Genomic DNA, 27,973 nt, shown 5'->3' on the forward strand with positions numbered 1-27,973 from the left:
AGGCCAATGGGAGCTGCAGGGACAGCACTTAGGGCAGGGACAGCATGCGAAGCCCCCTGGCTGCCCCCATGCATAGAAGCTGGAGGGGGGACATGCTGCTGCTTCTGGGAGCCATGTGGAGCCACGGCATGCGCAGAGCGGGGCAAGTTCCCAATCCTGCTCTGCAGCTGGAGCGCCAGAGCAGGGCAAGCCCCAGAGCCCGCTTCCCAGTGGGAGTTCGAGGGCCAGATTAAAACGTCTGACAGGTCGGACATGGCCCATGGGCTGTAGTTTGCCCACCCCTGGCTTATAGTGATAAACTAAATATAATGAGCTCTTTGAATCTAACAAAGAGTAGGTGGTTAAGGGGTGACTTGATTACAGTCTACAAGTACCTACATGACAAACAAATATTTAGTAATGGGTTCTTCAATCTAGCAGAGTAAGGTATAACATGATCCACTGGATGGAAGTTGAAGCTAGACAAATTCAGACTGGAAATAAGGTGTACATTTTTAATGGCTAAAATAATTAACCATTAGAAAAATTTACAAAGGATAGTAGTGGATTTTCTATCACTGACAATTTTTCAATCAAGATTAGATGTTTTTCTAAAATATATGCTCTAGGATTTATCTGGGGGAAGTTCTACGGCCTGTGTTATACAAGAGGTCAAGCTAGATGTTCACAATGGTTCTTTCTGCCCTTGGAATCTATGACTCTGAATAAGGGAACTCCCCATAGACTTGTTGCAAAAGATAACTGTGAAGTGCCTCTGTTCTACAGAAGATGCAAGAATATGCTAGCAATAGACTTCCGTGCTTTCTCCACTTCTTACTTTTCCTCTCATTGCCAAGGTGCTGACAGAGAGACAATTGGACAAGGTAAAATGGATTCTTATAGCTCCAGAAAAACCTACTGACTTTAGGCTTGGCCTCATCTTCAAAACCCTCTGTTGCAGGGCCCACTCCACCATCATCATCTACAGCCATAGCTTGGGATGAATTAAGTCTGAAGGTCAAAAGCTGTCTGACTGATGTCCTTCCCAAATCTCCAACACAAGTAACTACTGACCAGCACAACTGAGCCTGCCCTTTATGACATGCTTATAGGAATATTTCCTCTGAGTTACAAATATCTTATTTTCTTATCTTCAATGCAGCCTATCATAAAATCAGTCTCTTAGTACTTCAGAGAGACAGATCCTCCATTTAATGCTATGGTGGGATGTAACAAATGTTTCCAGGTGGTAGCTCGTCCTTAATAAGGCATGTTCTAAAAGTAATTGAGCAAATAAAAACTCTAATTCTGCAAAGATCACTCCATTTTGGTAGTGAAGTCTGGTGCTCAAAATACTCTGCTACTTTTCTTTAGAAACTACGGTGACTATTCATTTGAACTTTCTTTCATTTTAGGTGGCATTTTTAGGAGCCATTTCTTCAACCAGAAGGCAAGGACAAATTGCAGCTTTTATTGCAGAGTTTGTTTCATTATCTTTTGCCTTGAACGAGTGGTCTTGAGAACTCTATTCAGCTTAACTTGAAAGAAAAATTCTAGCTTTCACATTGAATCAAGAAATTTCCCTCCCTCTCTTCTGCCATAATCCAAAATGTGATAAAGAGAAAGGATCCTGCCCTGGTGCAAGTCCTTCATTTTTACCTGGGAAGAACAAGCACATTCAGATCAAATTGTTTTCTTTTTCTATGTTTTGGAGCACCAAAAAGGCAAAGCATAACACCAGTTTCTCAATGGAGTCATTCAGCTTCCCCTAAATCACACTTCCAAGAGGGGTTCCATTTGTTACCCAAAAGGGACGGGACTTTCTGACCACAAAAGAAAGTAGCTTCTGTAAGAGCCTCTTATCCCTGTAAACAAATTTCTTCAATTTGAACTCCACTCAAAGCAGTCACCTAGAAGTCCATCTTCTCTAGAAGACATTATTGGGTGGATTTCCGTGCACTGGCTGACTCAAGACTTTTGAGTTTTCACTCAAGACTTTCTAAGACTAAATTTAGTATATGAAAAAAACAACAACAGAGCAAGGGGGTACGCCTTTCTCCTCTCAGATGCAGCCCATTGGTACTACTGTTGCCCATCAGTACAGTATGTATTACTGGAACTACCTTACAACAAAAAAAGGCATTCTTCCCGATCATTAAAAGGAATTTGTTTCTGAGCAGCTACAATCATCTACATACTCACTACAATTCTTTCAAAAAATTTCATTTTAATGATATACAGCAGATGGATAAAAAAAAATCCACAACCTTAGAGATTTAACTAGAAACTTTCAGGGAAAGCTCATCTGGCAAGCACACAAAACAATGGGGTCTTGCTGTGTACTGGCTATACATTCCCTTGCCTTTTTCCTCCCCACCTGGAGTTCACTGAAAAGGTCTTAGACCAAAGATGTCTTACTGTATAAAAAATAATAATTTCAAATGGTTTGTTCAGTTAATGCTCACAATTAGTCATTAGGAATCTCTTACTTTATACAAAACAAAACTTAAGGCAGAACAGAGTTTACCTGTGATAAGAGCATCAGGTCTTGACTGTTCTTTTCTCCATGCTGGCACAAACACTGTAACATCTTTGTGGCGTCTTTCCAAAAACCAGTCTACTGCCAATTTTATTCCTCTACAAGAAAATACTTCTTTGTTCCCATGGCTGAAACAGACATCACAGAAACACTTCATTTCCTGTTTTACAACCATTACTTTCCATGTGATCATGAATCAAGCAGAGCACAGCAAACACAGCTGATTATTCTTAGTAATGTTATTAACTTAATCCAGGATTTCTATTGGCAAATTTGGGGTCAATCTGAATTCCCTCCCCAACAGTGCCTCTTCCCCCTTCAAAGGGGGAAAACAACCAAAAAGAGGTGGTAGAGGAAGATAGAAGTAAAGAGCTGCTGTTAAACCAAATGAGTGTTTGTTACGCAGTATTGTTGATATATGGTATTTATAATGCACACATTTATTTAAAGGGAGAGATAGAGTTATTTCAAATGTATATGAAAAAAAGACAGTACACAAAGTTTTTAAAAGATTTTATTTCTGTTTTACACACTTTTTTTCATTTGTCCTGTTTTAAAGTACATTTCCAGCCCCCTAAAATATTGTACTGTTTACCCACACAGAGTCAATTTCTGTAGTGTGTGTGTGTGTGTGTGTAATATATATATATATATATATACACACTACAGAAATTGCTGTGCTAGATAAGACCAGTGCCCTTCTAGTCCAGTACCTCATTTCTAACAGTAGCTACTACCAGCTGAAGCAGGAGGGTTTCTGTCCCTTCAAAAACTTTATTTACTATAACTACTCTGGGTAAACTTGCTTTTCCTGTATCAGATTTTTTTAATCCTGCTAATTTTTTTATCCAGAATGGTAACTTGTGAGAATGAGTTGAACAGTCTAATTGATAAAAGAACATACATTTTTCACACAATGCAGAGTTTTGAATTTGCCACATATCCATATATTTTAGTGGAGTTTGCATGGGGGAAGAAACAGTTTCCAGATAATATTTACATAATCATTGTGGAAAAGAACTGCTCTACTATTTTAATATCTTAAATACACACACACAAATCTCACTGTTGTTTGTAAAGCTGAAACCAGTTAGCACACTAGATTGTATGTTTGACATCTGAAAATAGGTATTTCTGTAAGAAAGATATAGTAGCATATAAATAAATGTTTTTGGTAAGTTCACAGGAAGTTTAAATTCAACTGTTTTTCTTTAAATATTTTTTTCCTTCAGGTCACTTGCTGCTACATTTTAATTTTTGATGTACATTTATATTTTTACTAAGTATAAAAATCCATTTTTACTTAAAACAAAGGAGTTTGCTGCGTATGTTCTGGTGCATCAAAAACCTCTCCATAAAAAAAAAAAAAAAAACACAACAAAACAAAAAACACACCCACTCTGGTAGAATACAGTTCTTAAAAACATGGAGGAGGAAAAAACAAAAACAACACAACTTACTAATTCTGCCCTTTTCCCATTTGGCAAAGGAAAAATTTTCCCTATGAACATTCCTGGATTTGGCTCTCCCTTGTTTGCTTCCTTCTGTGTATATAAGCATTTTTCTATATCTCTGGGAACAGCATGTTAGGCTACTGTCCTACAAACACTTACATTAAAAAAAAAAAGTCAATGTATGGTTACATGCTAAATATCGCAAATAGCCAGGGGACCAACAGTAGTACGACACATAAAGGAGGCTTTTAGGGCATTATTCTTTTTAGGACCAGAAAAATTTCAGAGATGTCCTAGAATGTGTTATGCTAGGTGCACCCACATGTCTGTCATAGAGCCTCACTGGAGCATGTGATAACAGGCATATACAATTTTAAAATATATGTCAGTTGGTATTTTATTTTTAAATATCCTTTGGAATCTCTCTTTAATAAAAAAAAAAATCAAACTTCGCAAACTGACATATTTTAAAACACCACTTACATAAGCTCACTCTATACTCCAGAGAGGGTTCTGTCACCAGCACAGCGCACACTGGGACATCTCTTGAAGCAAGAACCATCCATCTACAACTTGGAGAGTTCTAAAAGGATTTAAAGAGAAGTTTCACCCGTAACTTGCTATTAGTGAGATCCTATCCATGTGAACAGTTCTTGCTGGGAAAATAGTACTGCATATTCCTGGAAGTGGACTCAAGATAGTGAAAGACAGCTGGGTACATAGGAATTGCCACATTTGGCCAATGGATAACTGTCATTGAAAGATAAATATCACGACTACCTTAGCACAAACTCAGCAAGCAAGGACAGCCAAGCCACAGAGCTTGAGGAACTTTGCTGACGTTTGATAGAAATACGGACTTGGAAAGTTAGATGGAAATTACATCTAGCTCAAATGAGTGAAGCCAAAATTTTGGTTAACAGCAGGTCACCACAGTTATATGGAAGCTTAAATAAAATGTTATGCTGTTATACATTACTTTTTGTTCTGTTCAACCATGGTTACTTGAGAGTCTAGCATCTGTCAAATGTGGTTCTTTTTGTTGCTCTAACTTGTTTTGCTTAAGAAGATAGGAGGAGGTAATGTGATTGAGAATATTTTAAAAAGCCAAAGCTGGGAACTGAAGGAAGAAAATATAGTGTCTAATAGCTCACTGAAGTCCCAGAAGTGATGTTGGTGGCAAATATACCACAGGCTATTTGATTATTCTGTGTTTGAATTTGTGTTATTCTCAGAGGAAGATTTCAGTGAAGCTCTGAAGTTATCTTTTTCAGCACAGATGAGCATTTTAAGTGTGGAACTGCTTAACAGAAAAACATCTTTGTAAAATCTGAAATTCTATTAAAGAAACAAGCAAAAACATTCTCTTAAGCAATTTCAGACTATAAAATGGGACAAAAGTGTAGAACTAGCAACATGTAGATAAATTATCTTATTTTTTAAAAGTAACTACCTGTGGCTAAGTACTTGTCTTGAATTGTGCTGCTTCTTTTGGCTCTGCAGAAGCACTACATGCAGTGTACAGGTCCTATGCAAACAACAACTCTTCATTATTTCTTGGTGATATGCTGCAGAAGACAGGCAGAGCTCTCTCCCCTGCCTCTTTAGGAGTTGAGAGAAGTGTTTGAATGGAGGAAAGGGAAGAGAGCAGAAAAAGCCCAATTTCTGCTCCCACCTCCAACTTCTATGAAAAATGGGCCAGACGTTCTCTCCTCCCCTCTAATCCTGCAACACAGTCCTGTTAAGGTGGAGAACCCCCTAAAGCTGCCTCTCCATGAGGCTTGGGAGGAAAGGACGAAGAATCTCTGGAACAGCAAAAAGAGCAAAGATGCACATTGGGCAAGGGGCAGTGTAGCGAGGCGGTGGGATACCCCACAGCCCTGCTGAGGGCCGAACCTCCCCTAATACCAACATGGGTGGAGCCACCGGGTTCAGCGCCCGCCCCTCAGAGGTCACTGCACCGACCCGGAAGTATAAAAGCCAGCCTGCAGAGCTCAGTGGAGCCCACGCTGGCGGAGAGAGCAGACGTCCTTGGCCGAGCTCCCGCTTGGGAGACAGCCGCAGGCCGCAACCGGCCTGCTGACTTACCAAGCCTACCTCTTGCCCAGTACCCCGAGGAGGACTGGCCAAGCCTGCCCCGTGCCAGCTACCCCGAGGAGGACTGGCCAAGCCTGCCCCGTGCCAGCTACCCCGAGGAGGACTGGCCAAGCCTGCCCCGTGCCGGCTACCCTGAGGAGAAACCGAGCCTGCCTCTTCCCTGCTACCCCGAGGAGGAGCCGAGCCTGCCCTTCGCCACCTACCCAGAGGAGCCGATGCCGGTGGAGAGCACCGAGGACAGTAGGACAGCCCAGGTACCATACGAGGGGGAGTGTGGAAGTAGCCCGGGAGCAGCCGACCCCAGTCTGGCTGCTGCACTGCCAGAGCCGATGTCAGTGTGTTGCGGCCAGGATCCCCACTGACAGCAGCGAGTTTCCGCCGCTGCTAAGGCCCCGGGCTGGGACGCAGTGGAGTGGGACGTCCCCCCTGCCACCCACTCCTTGGGTGGCAGACTCCCCCTTTTCCCCTGGCCTAGAGAGCCTAGGCTGCTATAAACCCTGACCCAGCCCCTGCTTAAGGGCCTGGGTGTCTGACTGACTATTTGATTACTGCCCCACCCTGACCTAGGGCCTGGGCTGCTGTAGACATTGCCTCAGCCTCCGTGTAGCAAGGCGGTGGGATACCCCACAGCCCTATTGAGGGCTGAACCCCGGCCGAGACTACTACAGGCAGATAGGGGGCTGGGAGGTGCAGAATTGTTGTGGAGTTGATGTGGGGCTGAGGGTGCAGAGTTAATGTGTATGCTGAGTCACAAAATTGATAGGGGGTGTCAATCATATTTCTGATTATAAATTGGCAACACTCATTTTCACATGCATATTGGGATTGAGCAGAGAGTTAGAAAATTACCAGAAAATAGAAAAAACATCTCATTGTTTAATTAAAAAATAAAATCTTGTGAGTTGGGGCCAGACTCAATTTTTTAACTTTTGCAGTTGGCAATATTGCAGTAGTATAATTTTTAGAAATAAATATTTAAAATATAAACAACTATCATTAGATTAACACATTTTGTTTTTCAAGGGATAGGTCAAATATTAGCCTCAATTGTCTGTCAATGCATTTATTTATTTATAAAAAGGCATTTTAGGATTGTTTTAGACTTTTTGATATTGTGAGAAGTATGGAATACTCGTTTCTTACAGAGATACTCCAATTTGAATTTTTTAAAGGATATAGAACAGGGATTGATTAAAAGATGTAGGCACATTGGGGAGAGTGACAATCAACCAATTTGCAAATCATATTGTAAGAATATTGACACAGGTTTTGGTAGCGCTATTCAGTAATTGAGAAATGTTTGTTTTATTCTGTGGGCAAAGTGTACGGATGTGTGTAATACAAAATAGTAATATAATCATCTACATGTAAATAACACCTCACAGTATGCAATATCAGTTTTATATAGCACTTTGAAAGGACCATGTGTATCATTGCTTAGATACAGCAGGATTGAACCACAAGTGCCATAGAAGCCTTTTATTTACTATATCTTTTGCCATTTGAGGATTTTGGCACTTACAGTTAGTTTGTATAGATGTACAGCAGACAGAGAGGGCAGCAACAATCTCAAAGGAATTTAAAATATCCATTCTTGGTAGCTGCCGGACTTGCTTTTTACAAGTTTTACAATTTAAACAAAGAAAAATCGAACCTGTAAGAACATTCCAATGACAGTTTCCCACATGTTAGGTGTAACTGCTTATGGTCAACTTCTCTCTTACACCAAGTAACTAAAATCAATGGCAATATGAAAGCTAAGAGAATTAAAAAAAAAAAAAAACCTGAGGAGGCCCAGTAAATGTTCTATGAGCATTCATTAGGTAGTACTAAACTACAAACCACCAACTCACCAGGCAGCAGCCTCTCTGCCAGGTACCAAAGAAAAGTTTTAACAAACCAATTCACTACTTCGGCCAATATCTGAAGATAATACAAGAGGACCAACTCATCTGCTGTCTTCAGGACAAACTTTAGAGGACAAACTACCGGAGAAGCCATGTCAAAATATCAGTTAGATGGATTGAAGGCATCAACATTATTTAAACCATCAAGGTCTCTCCATGTCTCTAGTGATTTGTTAGTCCAGAACCTATCCACAGTATATTTTCCCTAATACACCTATTAGATCTCTCAGATAAATTAGTATCAGAGGGGTAGCCGTGTTAGTCTGAATCTGTAAAAAGCAACAGAGGGTCCTGTGGCACTTTTAAGACTAACAGAAGTATTGGGAGCATAAGCTTTCGTGGGTAAGAACCTCACTTCTTCAAGTGCAAATAATGGAGGTCTCCATTATTTGCACCTGAAGAAGTGAGGTTCTTACCCACGAAAGCTTATGCTCCCAATACTTCTGTTAGTCTTAAAGGTGCCACAGGACCCTCTGTTGCTTTTTACAGATAAATTAGCACTTTCTATTTAGGTTTATTCTGTTCCACCATTGTAGTAGCTAAATGCTATCATATCGAGTGACTATCTCTTCTTGCCTGTGGACACAAGAGTACAGAAACAAAACCAGACCATTCCTGGAGAAGCGTGTGTGGGGGGGGTGGGGGTGGGGAGTGGGTTATGCAAGATGAGAAAGAGGATGCCTCCCCAGACCTTTCATTCCCAGTCAGGAATTATGCACAATATTTTTCAGGAATACAGTCATTGTTTCCTGCTAGCTATTCAAAAATAGGCAAGAAGTATCATGGCTCCTTAACATCAATCAACTAGGTGTAATGAGGAGTGGGGAAAGCATGCACTGCAGTGATAGTTGAACAGCCAATTAAGCATATGCAGATACTCACCACTCATTCATGCACATCACATCACTGAAACATCTAGATCACCGGTGCTCAAACATCTCCGATAGTGCCCCCCGCTTACCAGGAATGGAATCTGTCCACACCCCCACTCCATTACTGCACAGGTAGCTCAGCAGAGGATCTTGGGCTAAAGGCAAAGCTGGTGGCAGAACTGGGGATGGGGGCAGAGAGGGAATGAGGACAGAGCTGGCCTGGGGTTGGAGCAAGGGCTGGAGCAGAGCTATGGCTGGAGCCAGGGGCTGGGAGAGGGGCCAGGCAGCAGACAGAGTGGGACTGGGTGGCACTCCCTCCCTGTCCCCCCAAGAGGTGATGCCCCACAGTTTAGGGGCCACTGATCTAGACAGAGGAATTGTGGCAAAGTCATCCAAAATTCTACACTATAAAACAGCCCAGCCTCTCTGCACCTTGTTCAACATACTTCTGGCTGTAAAAACCAGAATCTAGCCCTATAATTATCATGAGTGTCTTTTATATGCTATGAAAACCCACAAAAGATACTGCGAGCTTCTGACTTTTTGGTGCAGCATCTTACTGCAGAAAAATATTTGTTTTAATCAAATTGGGTTCTATGTAGCACAGCACACATTCAATTTTGACTCATTTTACAGAGGTGGTTAAGGCAACAACTGAACATAGGAAAGTCTGCATGTCAGACTTTATATAGAGTTGAGTGTCTATTAAAAATGGATAGCCAAGTTCTCAGTTGCTTCCAAGGGGTGTCTGGTGTAACATGTAGGGAAGTGAGGCTTATAAAAAGTGTGCCAGTATTGCTCCCCTCAAACAGCTTTAGTGCTGGGTCAGTAATCAGGTCCAGATTAGAGATGCTTATCCTGGCACCTAGGGGTCATTTGGGTTCCAGAAATTGCTGCTAGGGAAACCCAGGGCACTGGGATCCCTTAACCAATGCCCCCTTTTCCCCCCAGTCAAGCCCCATCTAAGAATTCCTGTACACAGAGGTAATCCTTAACATTGGTTCAACCATTTTTATGGCATCTTTGCATCAACAGATTAGCACAAAGCTGTCACAAGAGCAGTGGAGGATTTGGTTTTAACAGTTAAAGAACTAAGAAGGAATAAACCAACAATGAGCAAAACTATAATGGCAGTCTTCCAAACCTGTATCTCTGTTTTTGCTAAAAAGAACACCTCTAAACATTTTATAAAAACAGTTCTGTAACCACATAAAATTAAGTTTTACAAAATGTGGATGTATTTCAGAAGTCTCTGGATCACTTTTAGTTAGAGTATTAGGATACTGTCTACTTGTTATGTTAACTTGAACATATTCAGTATTTACAATCAGGCTCTTTTATAGTAAGAGACAGCTAAAAAACAAGACACAGCATATCACATGGAAAGAATTAGGAGAAAACTAAACAGATGTGCAACTTGGCCGAAGAAATTAAAAGGTGAGTGGATAGGAAATACTAGCATTCAGAGTTTGGAAAGAAGGTAGCAACCTGCATTTATGGGTTAATTGCTTTTACTTAAATCTACTGAAATTATCCAGTTGCTAGAGTTATCTATACTTAAATTACATTTGACAATACTCTGTTTACCATGTAATTACGATCATGAACTAAATAAACTCAGATGCCCCAAGCCCTGAAGTTTCTTATATAAAGTTTTACTACTAAGATAACAAGAAGTATCCACAAATTATTACTATGCTGAAATGGCTTTTCCTTCTAAATACTATGGTAGGATTTGCTACTATAAATCCCTGTGCTCCAATTAGCTACCAAACAATTTCCTATCCATACGCCCACATAAAGTATGGTCACCTTGATTTCTGACGTTGCTCATCCCAGTATCTTCAATACTTCCCTCCTCCACCCTTCCTTGACCTAAGGAAGGCCAGCTCCTTCCTACACACAACTAAGGCCTGGTCTACACTGGGGGAGGGGGTGGGGGGAAGGAGAAAATCGATTTAAGTCACGCAACTTCAGCTACATGAATAATGTAGCTGAAGTTGACGTACTTCGATCTACTTACTGTGGTGTCTTCACTACAATAAGTCGACTGCTGACATTCTCCCGTCGACTCCTCCTGTGCCTCTTGCCCTGATGGAGTGCCGGAGTCAATGGGAGAGCGCTTGATTTATCGCATCTAGACTAGACGCGATAAATCGACTGCCGCTGGATCAATCGCTGACCATCGATCCAGCGGGTAATATAGACAAGCCCCAGGAGTATTTCCTTATCTACAGTTACAGGTGAAGATGGGTGTGTGAGGTGTGCAGATATGTTCTTCTGTGGGCATGTCATTGAAATTCTGAAGACTGCAGTCTCAGGAATTGCTGTAACATCTAGTCCAGTATCCTAGCTGGTACTGGCCACTGTCAGAGATATTTCAGAGGAAAGATGCCTCATTGTGGAATAAACCTACCCAATAGTATAATTTTTTTACTAAGCCAATCCATTAGAGTTTGATTTATGACTTGAAGCATGAGGGGTTATACCCCAGCTATTTTACCTTATCATAGGTAACTTTGGATGGTGCAACTATTCATAGAAATGGTGCCTGCTAAACAGTTGGCTTCAGTGATACCTAGTGGCATTGAGTAAAGAAAGAATTTTCTTTGATCAGGTTTGAATTTACTGTCTTTCACTGGATGTTTCCTTGTTCTTGTATTATGTTGTTGCCCATAAACCTAGTTTTGTTAGGTCCCTCTTAAGTTCCTCACAGGTTTCTCTGATTTCAAGAGAGGATAGTAATTTCATGTCATTTATCAAACTTGCCCCCTCATTGTTCATTTTTCCAGATCTATAATTAATATTGATCAAAGTGGAGAGAATTTAATAATAGCCAAAGTAGAGAGATCTGCATAATTAATGTATAGTTGCAATTACTGATAATGCACTCTGACTGGCTAATGGCCCTTTGAATACAGGGGTTTGCATATTGCATTGATGAAAAATAAGCATACTGTGATTATGCAAATGAGAACCAATGTACTGTTATAGATGTGTAATCATACAGCACATCAGTGCTCTAACTGCGCAAGATAATGCAATTTCCATATAATAGGTAACGTAATGTATCAGTAAATCAATGCCTCATTGCCACATACCTCATTGCCACATTGCTGCCATCAATAACTATTGGCCTCAGGTTATCTCCATCTTCAGTCACATTCTCCTGAAATGGAGACTCAGACCTCTGAGACTCTATGGAAGATGCTTCACGCATTATGTTAGTGTTAACATTATTTACAGGCTGGTCAGTCTCAGTTTTATTTCCAAGTTTGACAAGTTCTCCCAAAATATCATTGATTAAAGCATCAGTGCCAAGCTTATTTAGCACAAGTTGAACCTGTTCTTCAGAGTAACCTAACTTAAGTGCAAACTCCAGTTTGGTTTGATATTCCTTCACCACATCAGGGGGCTTCTTTACTTCCTTAGATACTATCTGGGCCTCCTCTATCTTAAGGTCTTGTAAGATTTCGTTACGTTTTCGTACATGAGGCTGTAAGCAGGGAGACCTGCACAGTTGTCGGTGAGTCTTAGGTAGCAGATGTGATTCTGCTGTAATGTTATTCAGTCTCTCTGACTCGTTATCAGAATTTGTGCTCTCTTCTGAATCACAACTGGAGCTTCCAGTCTCCTCAGATGCCTCCTTATCTGCATCTTCCTTCCTAGAGTTAACTTTATCCATTGTTGGTTTCTCCACCATTGACCAAGATCCAACTGCATTTATTTGTGTGTCAGTGCGCTCCACATAAAGATGGCCTAGGTCATGCCCCAGATGATCCTTCAAGCCCATGAAGCTGCTGCATGTACTCGATTCCACTTTGCTGTTTTTCCTGTATTCCTGAATATAAAGTGTCCCGTATTCCTACAGAAGAAATAAAAGTGTTGTAACTAGTTAGCTCTTATTTTGTTTTGGGTTTTCTTGTTGTTTCCTTTGGGACTCTGCTTCTTTGCCAACTTAAAAATACCTTCACATTCGAGGAAATTCCCTCTTCACTTAAAGTTGGTTGCATTTGTAAACAAACTAGTGTTTACGTGCAGCAAGTTTCATACACTTCTTCAAACAGAGAACTTTCCAATAAAATCAATCCTGTTTGATTGATGAACAGAGTATTATTAAACAGTTTTCAAAAAGTATTTACATCTAAACTGATGAATACATTCAAAAATTAGTTTTTATATAAACTGGTTTTCCTTAAAAGTTGTTTGAAAATAAAGTAGTGTGTGGACAGGAGTCTTTTGTTCAGAGTTAAAGTAACTGTGATATTCTGTCACTGGGTATACCTACACTGCAAAAGAAACCAATCAACCAACCAACCCACCCCAAAACGTGGCTGTAAGTCTCTGACCCTTGGTCAGCTGACTTACACTGGCCTTATGGGACTAAATATAGCAGTGTAAATATTTCTGCTCAGGCAAGGGGGATGGGTCTCAGAGCCCAGGATCCAGCCTACGCAGGAATATCTACACTGCTATTTTTAGGCTCTTATTGTGAGCTGGAGGCAGTTGACCTGGCTCTGAGACTTGCTGCTGTGGGTTTTTTATTTTCCAGTGTGGATGTAGTCTCAAAGATAATATTACTAAACAGTGTAATAAATAAGAAGTGCAGCTATAAAACATATGAATACTGCTATGGAAAAGTTTTTATACTAAGTGGCTTAGACCTTCCATTTAATACAAGGGAACTAGCATATTACTATATTATCACAGAATCATATACAGGTAGGGTCAGAAGGGACCTCAGGAGGTCATCTAGTCTAGCTTCCTTCACCAAGGCAGGACCAAGTACATCTACACCGTCCTTGACAGGTGTTTGTCTAACCCGTTCTTAAAAGTCTCCAATGACAGGGATTCCACCATATCCCTTGGAAGCCTAGTCTAGAATTTAACTTCCCTTATAGTTAGAAAGGTTTCCTTAATACCAAACAAATCTCCTTTGCTGAAGCCCGTTCCTACTTGTCCTACCTTCAGTGGACATGGGGAACAACCCCACCATCCTCTTTATAACACCCCTTAACATCTTTGATGACTTATCAGGTCCTTTCTCAGTCTTCTTTTCTCAAGACTAAACACACCTAGTTTTTTTTAACCTCTCCTCATATGTTGTTTTTTAAGCCTTTTATAATTTTTGTTGCTCTCCTCTGGACTCACTGCAATGTAGCCACATCTTTCTTCAATTGTGGTGCCCAGAACTGGATACAGAACTCCAGCTCACCATGCCGAGTAGAGTGGGATAATACCACTGGTGTCTTATGTTCAGCACTCCTGTTAATACACACCAGAATGACATTTCCCTTTTTTGCAACTGCTTCACATTGTTGGCTCATATTCAATTTGTGATCCACTATAACCCCCAGATCCTCTTCTGAAGTATTACAATATTGAGTTGTACCCCATTTTATAGTTCTGCATTTGATTTTTCCTTCCTAAGTGTAGTACTTCACATGTGTCTTTACTGAATTTCAACATGCTGATTTCAGACAAATTCTCCAATTTGTCAAGGTCATTTTGAATTCTAACCCTGTCCTCCAACATGCTAGCAACAGCTCCCATCTTGGTGTTATCTGCAAATTTTATAATTATACTCTCCACTCCACCATCAAGTCATTAATGAAAATATTGTATTGTATCAGACCCAGGATAGACCTCTGTGGAATCCCACTAGATATATTCCTCCCCCCTCTGCCCCGGTTTGACAGCAAACAATTGATAATTACTCTTTAAATACAGTCTAACAACCAGTATTGTATACACCCTATCATAATTTCATCTAGACCACTTTCCCTAGTTTGCTTATAAGACTGTCATGTGGAACTGTGTTAAAAGGCTTACTAAAAATAAAGATATATGTTGTTTACAGATTGCTTTCTATGCACTTGGCCAGTAACCCTGTCAAACAAGGAAATTAGGTTGGTTTGGCATGATTTGTTCTTGACAAATCCATATTGGCTATTACTTATAAACTTAATATCCTTTAGGTGCTTATAAATTTATTGTTTAAAAATTTGTAACTTTACAGATATCAAAATTAGGCTGACTGGTCTATAGTTCCTTAGGTCCCCTTTGTTCCCCTTTATATTTCACTAATTAGGGAAATGGGTTAATGATAGAATAAACATAGTCCAATGAATCCTGAAACAGAGTATTAATTCAGTCAGGTAAACATCACTACACATTCCTAAATTCCTTTATTAAGTCCAGGCAAATCAAGAAACACTTTGAATATTCTCAAAGTAGCACTTCTGACTAAAACAAAGCAAGACTTGGAACTATGGGCTGATTCAAAGTCTACTGAAGTAAATGAGAGCAATCCAGCAAAGCACTTAAATATTAATTTCAATAATGTGGCTAGTTACATGCTTAAGCTTAGGCATGTGCATAAGTACTTTTCTGGATCAGGGCCTAAATGCAGAGATGGAAAGTATATAGGAGATAGAGAATAAAGCAGATTGTGGTTTTCTGTGCCTCATAAAAGCCCCACCCACCCAAGTTTACTGGAGGAGTTCACATTATTGTAGATTAAAAATTTTTCATATATCTATTTCCTCATAAAAGTTATCTCCATAATCTGTTTAAAAGGAACTTATTACTTCCTTTACTTTTTGTTCTCTTGAAAGAGAATTCTGGCATAAAGCAGAACTGTTTCCGTTATGAAAAAGTAAAATATCTGCTTCTCTCTCATTGTTAAAAATGGACTAAATTGCTCATGTTGCAGGACTAACATTAAAACAAGAACATGAATTAGATAAGGATGAAACAGAAAAACAAACAGCTCTTCTAGTTCATGCAGGACAAAAATTAAGCAAGATACATACACAGGAGGCAGTGCTTGAATGTCATATATAGTGTGGCCACAAACCAGATTGAAATCACACTGAGAAAAATCATTGTATTAAACACAACTCCATTGTCTCCATTCCATTAACAATTATCCATAGTTTAAATTTACCCAAGATACAAAATTTCTTTCGTTTGAATAAATAATCTCCCGACCTGATAAATAAATAGTATATATTTAAGAGTACTGAGTCATTTGCGGAGTTTTAGTTCATTTGCTGGAAAAAAAAAAAAAAGTATGCAGAATACATATGACAACTCATGAAGACTTCTCTTGAGACAAATGTGAGAAGTGAAAATGCCAACCACGATTTAATTAAAAAAAAAAGTTTTTAAATGCATTGTTAGGACATCTCCACAGCAGTACAGTTTTTCAGTAAATAGCTGTATTAACTAAATTGTCCTACTTGATAACTTACCATTTTTAATTTGAAAACAAAGAGCATTTTTTTCCAGCAGTTTAATCTAGTTTAGACTGATAGAAGTTAAAAGTAGAATATATTTTTCTGTATAGATCTGATTTAGTTAAAAGGCAGAGTGATTGTGATGCTGTCTCTTGCAGTATATCAGTCAATGTTCATTTTCTTTATAGGGATCTTTATGAGTTCAAGCAATACTGCAGATTAAATACAAAGGGAATTTAGGAAGTGTACCTTTATACTTGGTGATTTATTAACTACTGTAATACACTGGATAGCCTAGTGCCAGTAACAAATCACAACAGTATCTCAATAAAAGGATACAGTTAAAAACCCACACTGTGGCCTCCATAGAACTGCCACCAAAAAGTATCTTAAACAAGAAAAACCTATTGGAAGCTAGGCTGCCTAGCAACCAGCCTTTAGTTGCTAGGATGCACTCCTTTAACATGCCATCATGAATGCTAGCACAGTGAAAGAATAATTTGCTATGAACAAAAGCCTATGAAAAAGACGGGGACTTAAGTGCGTCTGGTTTACCCTCTGAGAACAATGCAGCTGCCAAACCAATCTGGACGCTCCGACATCATTGTTCCATAAACCCCACAATCTGCTCTGACTGGATGAAGTATATTTAATGGGCAACATTTTTAAGCTGGACTGAAAAGTTGGGTCAGCTCATGTATTGCCCTAATAGAATACACCAAGATAATGGGTCACTGCCCAAATCCATGTACTGTGAAATGCCATTTTAGCACTGAACTAAATGTAGTACTTTTCTTTTGGACACTATCAGAACAGGATAAACCTATCTTGACATACATTAATCTTAACTAATTTAAATGTATTGTTATTTCCTGATGTCATATTCTAATTGTTTCTCATTAAAGTTTTATCATAACTATAAACATAATATTCTTTCAAAATGACACATATCTCAAGGAACCTCAGTTACTGCACTGGGTGAGTAACCTTCTCTTCTGCAAAGAGATACTACAGCAGTTGCAGCTTTCAAAGCCCACACAAACAGTATTTAATTGAATTAAGCATACTATTGTTATTTTAACTAGTGTTTTAATACAAAAATCCACTACAACCACAAAGCATAAGGATTCTGAGATATTACCTTTAAGTTTTGCATAAGCAGCATACTATTCCTGCTGTCAGACCTGCATGTAAGTGCTATGTATGTTCAGACAAATTCTACATCATCTGTGATAGGCAGCAAATAATCTGCTGCAGCACCTCCTTTTTTTTAGGCTTGGGAGCTCCCAACACAATGTCCTATACAATATTCATTGATTATAACGATGAAAATTAGATATCATAATTAAATCCTAATAGAGTTTATTAGAGAGTGAAGAGAGAAATGGCAGTCACTCTACCTGAGCAAACTAACCTAAATTATTTTTGCTTCTTTCAGTCAAATGTTAACGCACCTGTTGACAGCATAATGAAGCCCACCAGAAATAAAGAGAATGAATTTATTCAAGGAGTAACATAACATAAAAGCTCTCTCTGTGTCCTTTATTTTCAATAAAACTCTTTTCTTATCAACCATGTTCTCAGTACAACTTTATAGATACCATGTAATCTAGATGAAAATACTTGCTATAAACTATTTTGATATATGTGTGTGTGTTGATACACTTTTTATTTTATATCTAGATATAAAATAAAAAAAGTGTATCATCAACACAAATGAGTGGCCAAAGAAATAAACCTAATAACTAAATTATTGTACTTAGTTCTTATGCTTTCAATACAACTACTAAGCAATAGTTTTGAATTTATAAAAATTTTAAATATAAAATATATAATCTTCCATTGGCTATTGTGTGATAAAAAACAATCCAATCATTACACAGAAAAGGAAGGGTTCTTAACTTATGAATGCATACGTACTTATATTCTTTACACCAAAAAGCCTGCAAATCATAACCCTCCCCCTTCAAAGCTATACAACCAAATGTGGCTTCATATTTAAACAGGCTCCATTATTATAGGATTACTATACTATCATCATCAAATACTATGTCCATTTATCATCACACACACTTGTTAAGTAAGGGGTTTACATTTAACACTGTGGATGCCATTATGTTACAGAATTGCATCCTTTTTCCATCTACTGTTCTTCAAATTCAGTAGCAAAACTATTTTCCACTAACTACCAGCATTAATTTATTTTGAACTAGACAGTTCTACTTTTCAAGAGGTCAGGTGCAAACTTTTAATATTACGAAAGCTGTCCAGTTACAGCTGAAATTCATAATAGTTTAATGCAAACTTTACATGGTGCAATAAGTGAAACAGCGTGTTATAACAAAATTTTTATAATAGCAATTGCATGTGTCCTTAAAAGAGCTTACATTTTTAAAGACAAATCCTACAACAGTGAAAGAGTTTGGTTTTTTACACAAGGATACTTAAATTATTCCTAGATCTTCTAAACAGCAAGCAGTAAATATTTAGACCACAGCTTGTTTAAAAAAAAACAACTGTTTGTCATATAGAACTTCAGACTACCAATGTAGAAACAAATGTCCTAGCTTCCCAAATGGCAAAGATATTGCAACAATGCAAATAAAATAATGAATATGTAATAAATACCTCCTGCAGTAGTTTCTGTATGTTTAATTACCATTGTATTTCAAGGGAGTACTGTTGTCTGCATCACTCTATCTAACAAAGGAAGGATGTCCCATTGAACAGATTGGTTAATGCTCTGGGGCAACAGATGTCTACTGGAACTGCAGGAGACCAGCAACTGGTGGCCTGCCCATCTTCTGAAAACTTTCAATAGACTTATGCATATGTTCACACAATAGGGCATGTGGTAGAAATGCAAACCTCTTTTTAACCCTTTTATGTGCCCTCTTTCCCTCCCAACTGGTATATGAAGGTCTTTGTAGTGTTTTTTCTTTAGAGGATCCTTGGAACACTGGTTCATGGAGTGTACATTGTATGTGTTCTTCAACCTAATATCTGAACCCAAAATATAAAACAAAATAGATTAAAAACTGCACAATAATGTGTTGGCTAATTTTATAAACGTAAGAATGACTTTGAAATCACAGAAGCTTTGACTAGATCATGTTACCACCTGAGAGTAGCCCCAAAGAACTAATGTTATATCCTGCCCTAAATCCATCCCTTTAAGTTCAGACATTGTCCCCAAGTGATGTTCCTCCTAATCTTAGCTAATTTTTTCAAATTTCACCATAATTTAGTAAAATGGGCAAATCTATAAAATATTATAGCATATTTACAAAGGATAAAACATTGAAATTTAAGTTGAAGTCACCCAAAGAGTGCAGAAAATCTAGTTCCCCTGAAGAGTTCTGACTGTCATTTCCACCCCCAGCAATACATTTGCTCCTACAAGTTCCTTACAGAATGTATCAAGTTAAAGATCACCCTTTCATGCAATTATTTTTCAGATGTAAATTTTTTTTTTTTTTTTTTTTTTTAAAACACCCCCAAAATTTGGAGATTTTGTGATGTGTATGGCTATTTATTTTGTTGAGAACGCGGTAAGATGTACTGAAGTGTTAGAATGGTGAAACTTTTCAATCCCTGCAGAGAGTAGTCCAAATACTTACGTTAGCTGGAAAACACAGAGACATTGGTTTCTTGTAGCAGTTCCAGAAGCAACTCCTTAACACGATTTCAGCTGCAGACTTCCAGGCAAGCAAGCAGAACAATGAATGGTTGAACAGATGGAATGGCAATGTCTTTGCTTAACCTATTACTGAGTGGAACAACAGCCAATCATAGGCCAGAGAATTCACAATTAGTTGGCCAGGCAGATGCAAGGCAACCTCCCCACCCTGTATCAGGTTTGTAGGTTTCTAAGATAAGCAAGTTGATGTCATTCTCAGGGTCTGCCCCAGGCAGCATGTGTATTAACGAGGGGTGTGCAGCAACAATAGGCCATACAAAGGAGACTAGCAGGCAGCTGCTGTATGAGCGCCAGAGTCATTAGGGAGCAGGCTGCCAGCAAGAAACACCTGGCTTGGGCAGACTTCAGCTTTTCCTCATTGTTTCTAATACATGCAACAAAGAAAGGAATTATTTTTAAGTAGTAAAAGTTTCTATAAAAACCAAAACCTAAAGGATATAGCCAAGTCTATTACAAAAACCTTGTAGCTTTTGCTGGCAAATTAAAAATATATAGAAAATATAACAGCAGTGATTGTGTGTATTTTCTTTTTCCTGTTAATAAAATAAATCCTTATCGATGCAGTGCAACAGGAGGTCTGTTAAGAAGCCAATATTATACATAAATACATTCAAAAGCACACTCTGAATTTCCTGAAACTTTACTTTTATTAATGTACCAATAAGCCTGATGAACTTGTACTTATACACAACTAAAACCAAATACAATGTTTAGAGTAAGAATTTCAGTTTCAATAGAAAAAGTTTTGATAAATTATTAAACTGCAAAAATATCAATTTTAAGCATAAAATATGGGATTTTTCTTACTAATGGCATTAGAACATTAATAAACATATATAAAGGAAAGAGGAACTGTGCTAGCACCATTTCAACAATAAATTTATTTGTTGTAGTCATCAATGTTCATGCTTTTGTAAGAAGAAAAACTTATACTACAGATTTACACTTGAAGCAGAAATCTCCCTGGTTTCCTGCAGTTTGTATAGATAATCTAAATACATATTTTGGAAGTTAAGTCACTAGGTAAGCAGGTTTTAAAATTTTTCTTCCTTGTGGAGACAGTATGTCTCTAAGCTAAAAGAAAATGTCCAAAACAAATTTTTTATTAATAAAAGACCTGCAATTTACTACATTTAGCAACATGACAACAGCCATTTGCTACCAGGGAGGCAAAGGGGACATTCACCCTCCCCCCCACACCCGACCTTCAAGGGACCTCAAGTTATTGTCAGAAAGGCCAAAATATGTACAAAGCCATCCAATGTTATGCAATGGAACAGAAGAAGATTGGAAAGTCTTCATCCTTTATATAAATTATAAATCACTGTGAATACAGATACTGCAGCCCAATTATACTTCTTTAAAACTCCTAAAATCCAATATTTTCTCTGGGTTTAACAAGCACCTGGGTCACCTGTTTTTTGTTGTTTTTTTTTTAAGCTACATCCAGGGGGCATGGGCCCCAGAATACCCACTTGTCCCCTTCTTCCTTCCCAAATAATTGGATCCTACAAACAGCCCAATATGTAGTTTTGGTGTTTGGTAAGAAAGCAGACCAAATCTCGGACTTTCAAATCATGGCCTTTGTTTTTAGTAACTTTACACAAGAAAGCTCAATTCAGATGAAACAAGGCTGAGGCACAAGTATATTAAATGACTTCCAGTTCCATTCAATGAACAGATAAGCAATACTGAAAATCAAGCTGAAGCATCTGTTTGTCTATTCTCACAGGCCAAGGAAATCTATTTGAGACCATTTGCTGTGGTTTAGAGGGCTCCCAGAATACAAATAGTTTATTATTAGGATTGTTAATTTCAGGCATTTTCCAATTTGCATTTGAATTTTAAAATGTTTCAGGAAAACAAATGAATCCCCGCATCATCATACTGTAAGACAAAAGTTTATCAGATGTCCAGATTTACCTATATAGAGCAAATATTATCAAGTGCAAAATCCAATGCTGCATGCATTTCTGCACCTAAACCTTCTGGACATAGCAGCAGATGAATTTAGAAAATTGCAAATCAAAAATCCAACCAAATACAACCTCTTTACACTGTCCATTAAACACCCACAAGAACAGCTACTATCATTACTATTTTGAAGTTTTTAATTCTGAGGCAGGAGAAGTCTTCTCACTAATTTCTGCCACTGTGAACACAAAGAATGAGAGAAAGCTACCCAAGTGCACAGCAGGAAGCCTGGTCTCCAGCACTGGATTAAGCTTCTTTGCAAACAGCAAATAAAGGCAGTGATCTGAAAAAGCTAATCAGTCCCTGCTGTGGTATTTAGACTACCTCAGTTGCTGGTATTGGATAATGTTAAGCATATTAAAACATCTGTAGGAGAAATAAGGAGCCAGTCTGGTTTACCTAGTGATAGGCACTGACCTTAAACGCAAGCAGCATCACTTTGCTAGCCTTTAGTTCAAGCCCTGTCAGAGTTGAGACAGACGCTTTGTACCTGGTGACAGAAATGCTTATTTTGGCAAAAGGGACATATGATGTAGTCAAAGTACAGGAACGATGAACTGAGGAGAACTTTGGTAGTATAATACAAGTAGTATATTTATTGTTCTATAACACAAATGCACATTAGTGCAGGTGGATGACGTGACTTTAAATGTTATTTTAAATATTAGGTTACCATTTGGTACAAGTCACCCCTTCACTATTTTCTTGTTTAAAAAAGTTTCCAGATCCCATGCCTTTTTGAAACAAAGAAAGCTACTTTAAGTTACCTTTGGTTCATCTCCATGCGAGCATTACTGGGAAATGGTGTAGTGCAACTTTGACAAAGACCAATATCAAATTAGGTGTTTAAGATATCAAATAGGTCAGTAGGTTATATTTTAAGTAAGCCAGTGTAAACTACTTTTAAAAAATATAATTACATTAAATTTAAATACAATTTAACATTATGTAAAAACATTAGTCGATTGTTCAAATCAGTCTCAATAGTTTTCTCGCCTGAATAATTTTCTCAGCACTTCCTTAAAATAAATTGGAAATGCTCAAGATTTAAGAGACGTCAGAACCATTTTATCAAATCATGCTCATGGCTGACAGAAGAACATTCATATTAGGGTTTTAACCAGTAACTAGATTTCCTACTGGGAACAATGAGGGCAACAAAGAAACCTTAGCAGGAAACAATGAGGATCTCTGTCACATTTGTGACAGGCTATAATGGCATTACTAGAAAGTACACACAGCAGATGAACAAAGAAAACTCTACTTCTGCAGCTAAAACATTCTGATCCAGCAAACTGACCAGTCTAGCCATTTCCCACTGCTATATTTAAAATACAATACAGAAAATTAAGATTATAGCTGGTCATTGAAATGCAGAATGCATAGTGGGTCCTCAGACTTCTAGCCTCTTACCCATCTGGAGAGGCTAATGATTCTATTTTCTTGCCCTTTAGTGAGACCAGAAATTGCATCAAAGCTCATCATTAAGTTCCTAGCACTATTTTATTAAAACATTAAATAGACTACCACGCAAAGAACATAAGATGGTTACAGACAACTAGCCCTGACTAACTTTGGAGGACATCAGGATGAAAGGACATTTCAGGGTTGCACACAAAAAGACAGGGGGGAGAATACTAGAGTCCTGGAGGAAACACAGCCAGGGGAAGGAGGAGGAACTGCATGGGAAGAGGCAAAAGACCACAGAGGGAGAGCTGGAGTAGCAGGGAAACTTGAACAGAATGGCCAAATGGAGGTAAGGCAAAGTTATCAGGATATCACTTCTATAGAAAATGTCCAGCACAATCCTCTAGTGCTAGCAAACTCTTGTTATTCCAAAACATGCTGAAAACAAAAGCTTACTTAAAACAAAATTATATTAATTTAAAATGTACAGAAGTCACAGTCCTCCAGTAATTTCAACCTGCTAAAAAGTATTGCTGCAGAAAAATACTAGAAACAATGCGATTTATCCCAACAACTTGTTTCCTTGTTGTACAACCTTGTACGAAGGCCACTATAATCCACAAAAATACAATTTTATTTCTGCAAGAATACATTTTAGAAGACAAATTAAGCACATATCATTATAAACAGAGACAAGTAGAAAGATTTTGATTTTAGCATTCATACTTCAGACAAATCTGACTATTATTGCATTACAAAAATATCCATATATTTAATGTTGCTCTTGGCAGCTCCAGAAAAGAACCTTTTATTCCTAAAATTAGGAGTTGGCAATCTTCTCAGTGTTTGTTGATCACTAATCAATATCTTAGCAGGTGCAAAACATTCAAAATACAGCACCTTAAAGCATAACCTTCAAAACTGAGCAAACTTCTGTATAGACTAAATCCAAATGCAGATCTGCACTACAAAATGAATCCTACAACTATGCTCTGGGATGAACTAAATAGCGGAAAGGTCCCTGCCAATCAAGATAACTACACACTTTTATGACAAAGATGAGCAATAGTTTTCCCTAGGCAAGGAGGAAGTGAAATTGTAACTTCCAAGCTATTTTGTAAGAAAGACCAATTCTTATAAGAACTGAAATACCAGAACCACCAGTTCTAATATTCTCAATCTTACAATGGCTAATGCAAAATGCCTCAATAAGGCAGCAAGATTCACAGGCAATGGGAGCACTCAATTTACCCTCTCTTTGCTATTCAGTCTTTCTTTAAAATTTCATCTAAATAGTCTTAGTTGCTTATTTCTAAATTCAGAGCCACTTCTCTTACTTGTGGTAAAAATATTAAAGTCCTTTAAACAATCTAAAATAACTATAGCTTGAATTAAAACCAAGTGGCAAGGAATATTTTGGCTTTGGAGAGGAGACTCATCCGTTTCTATACATCCATATAACTTGGTAAGATATGGATATGTATCACTGTAGGCCCTCTGTATGAAAGAGTCCTCAAATATCGAGAGACCATTGGGTTCCAGGAAAAACCTGTTAAAGCACACTAAATATTTGTGATCTATGGGTATATCTGCAATTAAGACACCCACTGCTGGCTTGTGCTAGCTGACTCACGCTCATGGGGCCTGGGCTAAGGGGTTATTTAACTGTAACATGGACTGTCGGGCTTGGACTTGAGCTCAGGCTCTAGGACCCAATGAGGTGGGAGGGTCCCAGAGCTCAGGCTGCAGTCCGAGCCTGGAAGTCTACACTACAATTAAGCATACCTATAGCCCAAGCCTCAGGAGTCCGAGTCAGCTAGCATGGTCCAGCCATGGGTTTTTAATTGCAGTGCAGACATAGACTAAGACACCCAAACAGTTGCATTGTTGTTGATGGCATGATATAATATTTGTATTAATGAGGACAGAAAATTAAAAATGTTAACATAATAGCATTTATTCTCACAATGTTTTGTGGGTATAAATATAGCTCTGACCTTTTCTTGGATGTTTGCTGACTAAGGCCCTAACCATGCAAGCTGCTCGTTGTAGGAGCAATGCTATGCCCATGTGCGGACCCATCAAAGTAAATGGCCTGTCCACACAGAGCTGCCAGCAGTATCAGGGCCTAAAATACCTGCCTAGTCATCCCTAAGTAAGCACTCTGTGGTAAGAAAATGTTAAGAAAGCATTTGACAGCCTACATCACTCTGGAACATCTTGAAGTTTTGCCAACAAAAGTAATTAACATCATCAAGGCTTTATATCAAGGTGCAGCTTGCACAGTTATATAGACTTGCGTGAATCATTTATTAGAGATATTCGTGTCAAACAAGGATGCATTCTCTCACCGCTCCTGTTTGGCAATGTCATTGATTTCACTATGTGAAAAAGTGTAGAACAATACAACACAGACTTCAATTGGTTCCACAATAGAACACTGAAAGATATGGATTTTGCTGCTTTCTAAATGACATCTAAACTAACAAGAAAACAAAGACCAAAAGACAGTCCAGCATTGCAAAAAAGACAGGATTAATAATGAGTTATGAAAAAACAAATCTAATGAGAATCCCAATAGCTCCCAAACTCAAACATTACAAGGAGTGAGTACATTGGCAGTGATGTACAAACCAATGGAGATATCCAGAAAGAAATTATGTCATGAATTGGCAAGGTGGCAGCTGCATTCACCCGTTTAAACAAGATTTGTAAAAAATTTTAAATGACCAATTTGAAGACAAAACTACACATTTTTAATTCGCATTTTATTTCCATCTTAATATATGAATTTGAAAGCTGAAAATCCAAAGATATACTTAAGCATGTATGAATGCCTTCAAAAAGCAAATGCCGAAGGAAAATACTAGGTATTAAATGGAATAGTTTGCAGCAAATGCCAAGAATTGTCAGAGTTCTACAACCCCTTATTTCTAAAGATATCCAGAAAAGACGACGAAAACATCTGGGACATATATGAGGAATGAAGCCAGCGTTTGCCATGGCAGACATTCTGTTGGGCAGCTGTGATGGCTCTGCGGGTATCCAGGACTGAGTCACCTTGTTATTGCCCTGCCTCCAGTGAGAGGGAGATTTGCCTTTGCTTAACAGGGTGTCAGCTCCTACACCACCAGCCTGTTCGCCAGCCAAGCACTCTCCTCAGGACTGTCAGCTCTTAGGCCTGGTCCACACTAACCTCCCATTTCGAACTAAGGTACACAAATTCAGCTACATTAATAACATAGCTGAATTCGAAGTACCTTAGTTTGAACTTACCATGGGTCCAGACGCGGCAGGCAGGCTCCCCCGTCGATGCTGCGTACTCCTCTTGCCGAGCTGGAGTACCGGCATCAACAGCGAGCACTTCCGGGATCGATTTATCACGTCTAGACAAGACACGATAAATCGATCCCAGAAGATCGATTGCTTACCGGCGGTAAGTGTAGACCTACCCTCACTTTGCTTTGTAGGTTAACAATAAATGCACCCGTCCCTGAGCCCCTTTGAAGAGTTTCTAGTTTAGTGTCTAGCCCCTTATCCACTGAACATTCACAGAAATGTCAGGCGTGCTGTCCCCAAGGGAACAGTGTACACACCAGCTTGTATGATTCAACTCAGGATCAGCATCTGGCTTAATACCCAGCACCAAGATCTATTTATAGCAGTGATTCTTAACCTGGGGTGCATGCACCCCCTGGGGGTGCGAGATGCCCTTTCTGGGGGTGCAAGACATGCCAAATTAAGCACAGGCACGTAAGTACAACTACTTTGTTTCATCAAACCTATGTATTTATTAACATTATACATTTTTTAATGATTAGTGTAATATACAAACAAAAATATATCTAGGTTTAAAGAACTGACCTACTTCAACGATTTTTGATAAAGGGTGTGAGAACATATTTTGAGAACCAAAGGGGTGCAGGCTGCAGTAAAGGTAAATAACCACTGATTTATAGTGAAAACAATAAGGTTATCATCAAAGATTCAAGAGATAGTGGGTGATGATAATGGAAACAAAAAAGTTACATATACAAATATAACACTTTCTAGAGACTAAACTTAAGATGGAGGTTAGCCTGTTAAATTAAGAAATTTATCTCACCCCAAAATGTCCTCTGCAGTGTTTCAACCAAGGCTGTGTGCGATGAATGTAAATGCATTGCCTGCTTACTGGCTAGGTGCAGGATGATGGGATGTCATCTTTGTTCCCCAAACACAGTCCAGCAAACCTTTGAAGTATATCCAAAATAAGGTTCTCCTCCCCTATTGTGTTTCTATCTCTCTTAGTTCCTTTCTGAAATTTTTATAATCCTTCATCTGCACTCATCCTAGATGCTTGTCAACTCTGCCTTGATATAAACTTTAACACACACACACACACACACCCCTCCTTACGTAGTATCTGTACATATACTTCACAATGATATTAATGACCATTATGACCCTGGCTTTCATTTAAGACCTCCCATGATATTCACTGTTGAACCACCATGTGCATTCCTGTAATCCCCCTTCCCAGCTGAGTCACAGCAACTAAAGGAATATGCACAAGGATCTGACTGAAAAAAATTCCCCCATCAAACACTATTCACAGAGGGAAAAATCATGGGACTTAACATAGAGGACATGCAAAGAGTGGCCCAGGATAGGAAGGAACGGCAGAGGCTTGCTCATGCCCTAAGCAATATCTGACGGCATGAAAAAGATTCAGAATAAGAATTAAATGGTGAAATCCAGCTCCACTGAAATCCATGGGTACATCTACACTGCAGCTGGAGATTTAATTTCCAGCTGTGGTAG

At 38.7% G+C, this 27,973-nt stretch overlaps 1 protein-coding gene across 1 annotated transcript in view; it reads right to left on the reverse strand.

Moving 5' to 3' along the window:
• The window catches only part of ZC3H12C (zinc finger CCCH-type containing 12C), a 34,263-nt gene extending 14,066 nt beyond the window's left edge, over window positions 1-20,197 (reverse strand). Inside the window, exons 1-3 of the mRNA XM_054015514.1 lie at window positions 19,710-20,197; window positions 11,950-12,713; window positions 2,507-2,646 (exon numbers count right to left, since the gene is read on the reverse strand). Coding sequence (XP_053871489.1) covers window positions 2,507-2,646; window positions 11,950-12,713; window positions 19,710-19,733 — 928 coding nt within the window. The 5' untranslated portion in view covers window positions 19,734-20,197. The remainder of the gene's footprint in view (window positions 1-2,506; window positions 2,647-11,949; window positions 12,714-19,709) is intronic.
• Between the last annotated feature and the right edge of the window lie 7,776 nt (window positions 20,198-27,973).

Source organism: Malaclemys terrapin, chromosome 1 (assembly GCF_027887155.1).
Source record: "Malaclemys terrapin pileata isolate rMalTer1 chromosome 1, rMalTer1.hap1, whole genome shotgun sequence".
Classification (NCBI taxonomy): domain Eukaryota; kingdom Metazoa; phylum Chordata; order Testudines; family Emydidae; genus Malaclemys; species Malaclemys terrapin.